General features: G+C 34.7%; 2 protein-coding genes across 2 annotated transcripts; both read right to left on the reverse strand.

Moving 5' to 3' along the window:
• Positions 1-359: 359 nt before the first annotated feature.
• On the reverse strand, positions 360-3,813 carry LOC111914462 (uncharacterized). Its single transcript, XM_023910203.3, has 7 exons — positions 2,689-3,813; positions 2,449-2,589; positions 2,111-2,217; positions 1,640-2,024; positions 1,362-1,553; positions 1,122-1,255; positions 360-996 (listed from the first exon to the last, which is right to left on the reverse strand). Exons 1-7 carry the CDS (start codon positions 3,598-3,600, stop codon positions 528-530), a joined length of 2,340 nt encoding a protein of 779 aa, XP_023765971.2. The 5' UTR covers positions 3,601-3,813; the 3' UTR covers positions 360-527.
• Positions 3,814-6,850: 3,037 nt separating this feature from the next.
• Positions 6,851-8,910, reverse strand: LOC111914463 (pentatricopeptide repeat-containing protein At2g20710, mitochondrial). Its single transcript, XM_023910204.3, has 2 exons — positions 8,539-8,910; positions 6,851-8,220 (listed from the first exon to the last, which is right to left on the reverse strand). The coding sequence occupies exons 1-2, from the start codon at positions 8,845-8,847 to the stop codon at positions 7,057-7,059; spliced, it is 1,473 nt and encodes a 490-aa protein (XP_023765972.1). The 5' UTR covers positions 8,848-8,910; the 3' UTR covers positions 6,851-7,056.
• Between the last annotated feature and the right edge of the window lie 923 nt (positions 8,911-9,833).

Below are 9,833 nucleotides of genomic sequence, written 5' to 3' on the forward strand. Positions count from 1 at the left end.
ACTAAAAAACGATCATGATCTCAAAAAAAATCGCTTATTCAATTTGAAAACAAGCATCGTAAGTTGCAAGAAGTTTTGTAGAGCATCATCATTTCATTAATTCATCTCGAATTAAACATGAAAAACTCATAATAATCTCTTTGCCATCTTATATCTTTTGTTGTACATGATCAAATGATCTTTTTACTAATTAAGATGTTTTCTTCTTAATTTTTACGGTTTGTAGCAACAAAAATTATGATTCATGCATAAGAATTGCATTATCGTTGTCTTAATCAACATCAAGTTATAATGTATACCTACATCTAATATCTTACAAACAAATTTGAATATGAGTTTATTTTGTTAGGATCTTTCGATTTAAATCAGATCTTGCAAAAGATAAAATGTTTTTAAAATAAGATTCCGATCTTAACAACTTTGATTTGGAGTTGGAGTTGGAGTTGGAGTGAACAAATTTTTGTTATATTTAAATTTGTCCATACACATACCTATCCGATCAGTAGATCCCATTTCACAAGTAGAGTTTATTTTGGTCTGATCTCAATTCCTTCCACAATAAGCCCGGTAAGCCGCTCGCGTTCGTTACAGGTCAAGGCGAACGTTACGTTCACAGAAGTTGCAGCATCTGCTTTAAATGTCCATATCTGAGCTTCCATCCACTCATCTTTCCGTTGTCTCAACATGCTCTCTATTTTGGGTCTAGACAATGGGTTCATGGTTGGTCTTTGATTACTATCTTGGTCACTATTTGTCAGCATAATTAACGGGGTTTTTGGGCTGCGGAAATAGATAAAACGAACTTCATTGAAATTCGGAGAGCCAAAGTTGATGTCCTTTACTTCTAGAGGACACTTAAGCGCCACGTGGCTGACTTCTGGCAGTTTACACACAAGGTAAGTTGCATAGGTTGTGTTTGGTGTAAGCATATGTGAGTTGATAGGGCAGTTTATACGCAAAACCCTGCCTGATTGACATTCAGCCACCTTCTCGAATCTGCAAACATTCAACTGGTCGATTAATGCTTTCACTTGCAAGTTTTAAAAAACGCACCAAAAGGTTGACCTAATGGTTGATTCATAACCAAAAATCCATTTGCGTTAAGAAGCTAGGGTAGCTACCTTGATTCATGTAGAGATATCCAACGAAAAGACGCCAGATCAGAGAACCTGCTGAATTCCCCGTCGTTGTCTTCTAAAAATGCTCTTGCTGATGCCATACAGCATTTGATTCCATCTTTATCAAGAGAAAACAACTGTAGGAACGATTTCAACAAACGTTTAACAATCAATTAAGAAGAATATACAGTGTTCGCAACAAACCTTTCCTTGTTACATTTTAAAGAAAAAAAAATTACGTACCATTTGGCCTTTGTTCGTAAGAATCCCGTTTGAAAGAAGCGTGTAGATTTCTTTGTTAGTAATGTTGTATGGGACACGATCTTTTGCTGCTTTGATTATGTACTGATAGTCGTTTGGTAGTTTTTGTTCCCAGTTTGCATCTATCATCGTATTTGAATTATCTACTACTACTAATGGCTCTTCTTCTATAGCCTGTAAATGAAAATAAAATTATATCTCGTGTGCGTACTAAGTATATATTATTATGAAAGGATGATCGATGATGCTTAATTAATTACCTGCATCTCGATAGGCAAGAACTGGATGCCTTCAAGTAACATGAAATTATAACAAGGAATTCCTTCAAGCAAAAGCTCAAGCTTTGCGACTTTCCTATAACTAACAAATTGGCACAGTTCAAGTATCATCCATCCATTATCTGTCCAGTCTGCAAGGTGAGAGAATGATGATTCATTTGCGTCTTTAAATTTGAATTGTAAACCCAAAAATACGGGTTCACGAGTCATCTTTGATTGGTCTACGTGTGAAGAACTACTAAATGTATCACAATATTTGAGCACCAGGTATGCCGCGTATGTAATTCCTGGTGATAAAAAAAGTGTTTCTATATCAACCACTATTTGCAAATTATGTGGCCTTTCAATCTTAGCTACCTCAGAAAACCTGTACATGCAGTGGGACAGAGGGGTTATGTGTCATATATATGTTGATCTATGCATCTGTGTGTGTATACGAGATGATGAGAGAACCTCGATGTAGAGTGAGGAATCCATTGCACAATTCCAGGATCTTGGAACGTGAATTCTGATGCAGAAATCATCTCACAGTTCTGTTCTTTCTTGCTCAAGGAAAACCACTAGACATTAAAATGTGTAAAATTATTATCAACCGTGAATTTAAGTATTTAACCTTTGTTTAATGAACTTAAACGAATAAAAACTGGTCTTTCGAGAGGCATGAGTAATTAAGCCATTTCCCACATGGATATATTGCGATAAAAAGCATAAATTGTGGAGTATGGAGAATTTTAGTGGTTTACAAATCAGCTTCCACATCAAAAAGTTAAAAGGAGCAGTAATTAAGTTACCCTTCGACCCCAATCAAAACGAATTCCTGAAGATAGAAGCAATTTGAGTTCCCTTTTATTTGTGTAGACTAAGGGTTGTTCTCTATCAGCCATCTGGATTATTTCCTCATACTCCATGGGTTTTCCACTTTGAAAACTTTCCTGAAAACCAAATGACAGTTTGTCAGTTTTAATTAGCATCTGCTGATCGAATTTATGAATCATGATTACGAAAACAGATAAAGGAGAAGTACTACTTGCCTGATATTCAAGTGAAAGCTCAAGTTCTTCAAGCACTTGAGCCATGTTCGGACGTTCTTCACGCTCTCTTTTCAAACAACGATATGCAATTGAAGAATAAGTTCTTAGAGAATTGGGCTCCATTTGTCCACGTAGACCATGGAAGATAATGTCATCTAACTTTCCTTGTTCATAGCTGATTTGTGCGAGTTTTGTCAACAAACGATGTTTATCATCGGGTTTCCCAATGCAAAGCCTCCCACAAAGAACTTCAAACAACACTACCCCAAACGAGTACACATCCGACTCCTTTGTAAGAAAATTTGTCTCAGCATACAGCGGATCACAATACCCAAATGTTCCAACTGCATTGGAGACAAGAAACGTAAACTCTTGATTTGCGGGGCCTATTTTGGACAACCCAAAGTCAGCAATTTTAGCTTCCCAAAACTGATCTAAAAGAACATTCGCACTCTTTACATCTCGATGCAAGACTCTTTGCTGTGTCTCAAGAGGGTTGTGAAGATACTCCAGTCCACGAGCTGCCCCAATGCATATCTTCAGGCGTTGACCCCATGTTAGACTGTTGCTACTAAGGTACTTTTCAAGACTACCATTAAACTCGTACTCATAAACAAGAATCTTCTCGTCACCTTCGTCACAAAAGCCTAAGAGAGAGACTAGGTTTTTGTGTCGATAACGAGAGAGCATCATTATCTCCATCAGAAACTCACGTTCGCCTTGACCATGGCGTCGGTCTAATCTCTTTATTGCAACGGCTTTTGTTAGCCCCTCGGTTGTAGTTATTTCTGCTTTGTAGACCTTGCCAAACCCACCGACCCCCACAAAGTTCTCAGGTCCAAAGTTATTGGTGGCTAACTTAATGACATCTAATGAGATTTTGAGGTGCTCCAACTGTTTCAGTAATGCCATATAATTATGATAATCGATTTCAAAAACTCAAGTATGAAATAAAGGTATATCTCCCAGAGGTATATATCTATTATCTATGTTAACTTCTCATATCTGGAAAAGTCACTAGGGGAAGGAAGAGAAGTCGTTTACTTTTTGTTGTGCTTACACAGACAATCATTTAGTTTTAATTTTAATTGCAATTTGCACATAGCAAACCGTTTACTTTGAATATTATTTGCACAGGAAAAAAAAAAGGAAAAAAAAAGAAAGATAAGGTTGATTATCTTCTCGGAAAGTTTTAATTAAGATAACATTAGTTATAAATATTATAGGAAAAAAAAGAAGATAACGTTGAATTAAAAAGCTAAAAAAAAAACACTTTCCAAACATCTTTTATACGATATTATCCTCTCCACCTACATTTACCATGATAAATTCGTATATCATGCTCATGTCGCGTATTGTTTGTTAGAGATGGCAATGGGGGCGGGGAACACAGGGACCCTAATCTTCATCCCCATCCCCAAATCATCATTCCAATCCTCATCCCCACCCCCAATGGAGACTGGGGATCCCCAACGGGGAAACCGAGATTTATTTATCTCTTTTAACATGCAAACTTTTACGTAAGAAAAACTCTATATTTCAATTTTACGAGCATAAGTTTAAAGATTTTATAAAATATATAAGTACCCATAAATTGCATAAAAAATATAAATAAATTTTCTATAAAATTTAAATACATACATGAAAAATCAAGTAGAAAAAATTATTAGATTGATATTTAAGCTGAAATAGATCAACCAAAGAGAAAAATATACATATACACGAGTATAAATCAGATAAAAGAAAAAACAAAAAGTATAATTTCAACCAAGTAATTACTAATGAGTTAGGTTACTTAGATTAAATTTTATGTATTATAAACCATACTATAAATATACGTTCTGTATTATTTTTATATATTAATATATGTCGGGGGCAGGTCCAGGTCGGGGATTAAGGGTATCCCTATCCCCATCCCCATCCTCACTTTTTTTATTCGGGTATTCCCCATCCCCGGTCAACATGGGATTCCCTAGTCAAAACGGGTGCGGGTTTCGGGTTCCCCATTGGATATGGGGCTTTTTGTCATTCCTAATGTTTGTCTTTTGAAATTATTTGCCTTTAACCTTACTACTTTTTTTGTTTTTTGTTTTTTTTTTCTTGGGGTGTTCTTTAGTTTTGTAAAAAATAATTTATGCTTCACTTTTTTGAGAATGAGAAGAACGCTAGGCCTTATGGGCCTCTACCACGGAGTAAAAAATCTTAGCCTTTTTAAATATGGTTGTGTGTATTTTAGATTTTCTTTTCTTTTACTAACGTTCTGATTATGGGCGCGTTCGGCAAAACTAGCTGATAGCTTGTAGCGTTTTGTTAAATGCTACATGAAGCAGCATTTGGATTTTGAGTGTGTTCAGCACGGAGTGTTTGAGAGTTTCTAGCGTTTGACAAAACACTCCGTTTAAAACAGAAAGTCTCGTTTGGCACTACAAGCTTCTAGCGTTTAGTTTAATCAAAATGCTCCAAATCCAAATGCTACTTCATGTGGCTTTTAACAAAACGCTACAAGCTACAAACTACCTGCTACCCTCTACCAGCTAGCTTTGCTGAACACGCAACGTTTTATTTAAACCAAACGCTAGAAGCTCATAGTGCCAAACGAGACTTTCTGTTTTAAACGGAGCATTTTCTTGGGGGTGTTCTTTATTCAGTCACTTTTGTAAAAAATAATTTATGCTTCATTGGTTGAGATTGAAAAGAACGCTATGCCTTATGGGCCTCTACCATGGAGTAAAAAGCCTTAGCCTTTTAAATATGTTGTGTGTATTTTAGATTTTTTTTTTCTTTTACTAACATTCTAATTATGGGCGTGTTAGGCAAAACTAGCTAATAGGTAGCTTGTAGCGTTTTGTTAAACGCTACATGAAGCAACATTTGGATTTTGAGCATTTTGATTAAACTAAATGCTAGAAGCTTATAATGTCAAACGAGACTTTCTGTTTTAAACGGAGCGTTTTATAAAATGCTAGAAGCTTTCCAACGCTCCATGTTAAACACGCCCTATCAATATTAAAAATGCATTTTTAAATTTTTTTTAACAACAAACTATCTAAACCTACTCTTAAATACCATCTATGTGACCTAAGAGACTTGAACCCGTAACCTTTCATTTTAGAGGATCACTCCTTACCTGACAATTCGTGTATTCGTGTCATGAAAACGTGTCAGCCACAAATTTGACACGATACGATTACACGATGAGAAATAAGCTTTATCTCAATTTTTAAGATGTATTCGTGTCGTGTATTCGTGTCGTGTCGTGTCTCTCACAGATTCGTGTCTTCGTGTCTGAAATCTTCATTTGGTCACCAAATGAAGATTGGATTGAAAAGCTAAAAAAAATACTTTTAAACATCTTTTATATGATATTTGTATACCATGCTCATGTCGCATATTGTTTTTGTCCTTTGAATCTTTTTTCCTTTCTTTTTTTTTTTTACTAATTTTTATTCGTTCTTGACTCGGTCACTTTTGTTACTCAACATTGGGTTTGTAAAGTAAAACAATTTATATTTCATGGGTTTAGACTGAGAAGAATGCTAGGCGATATGGGCCTCCACCATGGCGTAAATAATCTTAGCCCTTATAAGAAGAAAAAACCCTAGACCCAAATCCACAATTTTTACTATGTATAGATAACAGCATATACAAACATAAACCAAAAGTCTTCTAATTTTTTGGCAACTTCTAATCCTTAAACAAATGAATAACATTTGGTAACTTCTAATGTTAAATAAATCTACTTCTATTCTACTCTACCTTAATAAATAAAGATTTTTTTTGCTACATATTATATTCTTATTTATTATGCCACATTTAATTTTATGGTTATTTTAAATTAATTTTTATTCCACATATCATTTTATAGTTTTTTCTATTGTATTAAATTCCACATATTATTTAAATCTAATAATAAATACATATCAATTTCATTAATAGACTTTTCTTATAATTTCAAAATTACTAAAATAAAGTTTCATTAATTTCTTTTATTTATTTATCTAAATTATTTGTTTAAATTGAAAAGAAAAAAAAAGACTTTAATTTTTATAATTCAATATTTTTCTTACTTTTCTTATAAATTCAAACTTCCCAAATATTTTGAATTTTATATTAAAATTCTTTTTTTAAATGAACCCATGTAATACATAAGTCTCACACCTAGTGAAAAATAAAAAAACAATTTCACTAAAAAATATAATCAGACAAACGGTAGCTTTTGAATTCAATTCCTTACATTCAAGCTCATTCATCCGAACAAAACTTTTTCTTTAATTCGATTCTTAAAATCTAAATAGTTAAAACCCAAACATACCCTAATCATCTACTAGACTACTACACTTATCACCATGGAATCGGAATTCAATTCCATCACCGATTACTCTCTTCAATTTCATCAAAATCTTGCGATTCCAATCCTTCATCACCATCCAAAATCCGTGGAACACGAATCCTACCTTCAAAACTCCTCTCAATCTCTCCCACCAATTCCAATTCCCCTTTCCCTTTCAAATACTCCACACATTTCTCAAAAACATCTTGATCCAATCTACACCCCCTTTTATCCTCCGCAGCCACACACTTTCTCAACACCTCCACCGCCTTCTCCATCTCACCCTCCCTAACATACGCCGCCACAAACAACCCCCACGTGCTCGCCGGAGCCACCTTCCCCATCCCCACAACCCGCTCAACATACTCTTCCGCTTTCCCCAAAATACCCTTCTTACAATACCCACCAATAACCATATTCGGTATCCTAAAGTCAAAAGACAAGTTTTGAGATTCCCATTCGGTCAACATCTTCTCAGCTCCATCAATGTCATCCAATTTCACTAAAGCATAAATCACAGATGAATAGCCCCGATTGTATACTTTACTCCATGAGGATTTGTATAAATTCCATATTCTATACACATCATCTTTTTTACCTAGAGACGCGTACATTCGAATAAGAATTTCCCAAGCTGCCCCTTTGGAATTCCCACGGATATACCCTTCTGATTTCTGTAACATTTCATAGGATTTTTCCGGTTTACTGGATTTTGAATACCCACCTGAGGCGATGATGTAGGCGTTCCAGTCAACTGTAAGTGTAGAGCTTTCTTCCATTCTTTTAAGAACTTTTTCCATTGCTTCAATGTTGGGGAGAGAAGCGTATGCGCTTAATCGGATGTAGAAAGTTGGTTTATCACATGAAATACCTGTTTCCAGCATTTCTTGATAGGTTTCATCTAGCTTTTTGATGTCTCCGGTTTTTTTGTAGAGATTAAGCATTGAGTTGTAAGAGAGTGTTGTCATCATTCCCATCTGCTTCATCTTTTCTGAGAGGGATTCTGCTTTTTCTAGAGATTTTGTACTGGAGTAACAGTTTAGAAGGGCGCCATAGACTTGGAAATTCTTTACTTCGTCTGGAATGGTATTGAAATAGTTTTCAGCTTGTTCTAAGCCTTCGACTCTTGATAGTAGATCCAAGTGAACTGCAAAACCTGCTGGGTGAAGTTTCGTCCTTTTTTTGGACATCCATTCTGAAAGCTGCCATTAGAAAGAGTTGATTATAACAATGTTTGATCACAGATAGATGAGAGATGTGGATCTGAATTGATTTCTACAAATTAATACTCAACATTTGATTTTTGAAATGAGAATAAAATATCCTCAAGCTTCAATGATCCGATGATCTATAAGCAGCAGCAGGAAATGAACTTTTGGACATATCAATTGGAAGTTGATAGGCTTGAATCTCGATGATTTTTGAAACTAGTTCTTGATAATTGATTTGATTAGGAGAAAATAGAATGAGAATCAATGGTTCACATTCGCGAGTTTTAGGAAGCTACAGTATACACGAACCTGGAGAGCGTGGGTGTATCGATTGAACTTCCGGAGGCTTTTGATTATGACAATGAGCTGCTCGATTTTGACGGATTTACCTTCTTTTTCCCACTGCTCGAGTATTGGTATCATCGAAGCGTTAGGATCCCCGACGGGTGAAATCCTCCTGTACAGATTGTCATTCTTCTTAGGATTGTCATTCTTCTTAGGAATTGGCTTTTCCTGGATGATGCTTGTTTCAGTCGAGTAAAACAAACCCCTAGAAATGGAAATGTAACCTTTTGATGATTTACAGGATCGAAGCAACGACATCATCATCATGATCATGCGCAGAGAGATTGGTTGAGAGAGTAGTGAAAGGATTCGAAATTTTCGCTGATTTACATTGATTTTAGGGTTTAGGGTTTTACGACCTCAGTGAAGTTTACATTACAGTCCTTCAATATTGGTCTTTCACACGTTTATGATCCTAAAATATTCAAGTTTTGTTAAATTGATCTCTTTCTAGTTTCGGTAACTAAAACATTAGATTACTAAAAATTAGGGGTGTAAACGAGCCGAGCTCGAGCTTGGTCTAATTTTAAGGAAGCTCGAGCTCAATTCGAGTCTTAAAATGAAGCTCGAGCTCGGCTCGTGAACAAGTTAGTGGGCTCGCGAGTCTAATCGAGCCTAAACGAGCCTCCACACACACACACACACACACACACACACACACACATATATATATATATATATATATATATATATATATATATATATATATATATATATATATATAGGTTCAATGGAAAATGAACAATTAGGGCAACATATGTTGGAACCAATGATCAAGTGACACGTTTCCATTTCTTTATTCATAAGCAATGTCCTATGGAAGTTATTTATGTAGTTATTCTAAAGTGATGTGTTGTCATGCTTTCATTGGTTCCAACATGTGTTGCCCTAATTGTTTATTTTCCATATAACCCTTCCCTATATATATATATATATATATATATATATATATATATATATATATATATATATATATATATATATACACACACCCTAATAAATAAGAATGATTTTGCTACATGTCCTTCTCTCATTCAATTTGCCACATGTCATTTTTTCATAATTGAGAGATATATTTATTTTCCACTTGTCATTTATTTCATTTTCCATTTCTATTATATTATTAATTAGTTTCCATAAATTAAACCTACCATAATGATATTAATTTCAAATTTTAAATTTGAAATTTTAAATTTCAAATAAATTTACAGTTTAAACCTTTGTGTTTAACATTCTGTTATAATTAACCTGTTTATTAT

This window comes from Lactuca sativa, chromosome 3 (genome assembly GCF_002870075.4).
Source record: "Lactuca sativa cultivar Salinas chromosome 3, Lsat_Salinas_v11, whole genome shotgun sequence".
NCBI lineage: Eukaryota > Viridiplantae > Streptophyta > Magnoliopsida > Asterales > Asteraceae > Lactuca > Lactuca sativa.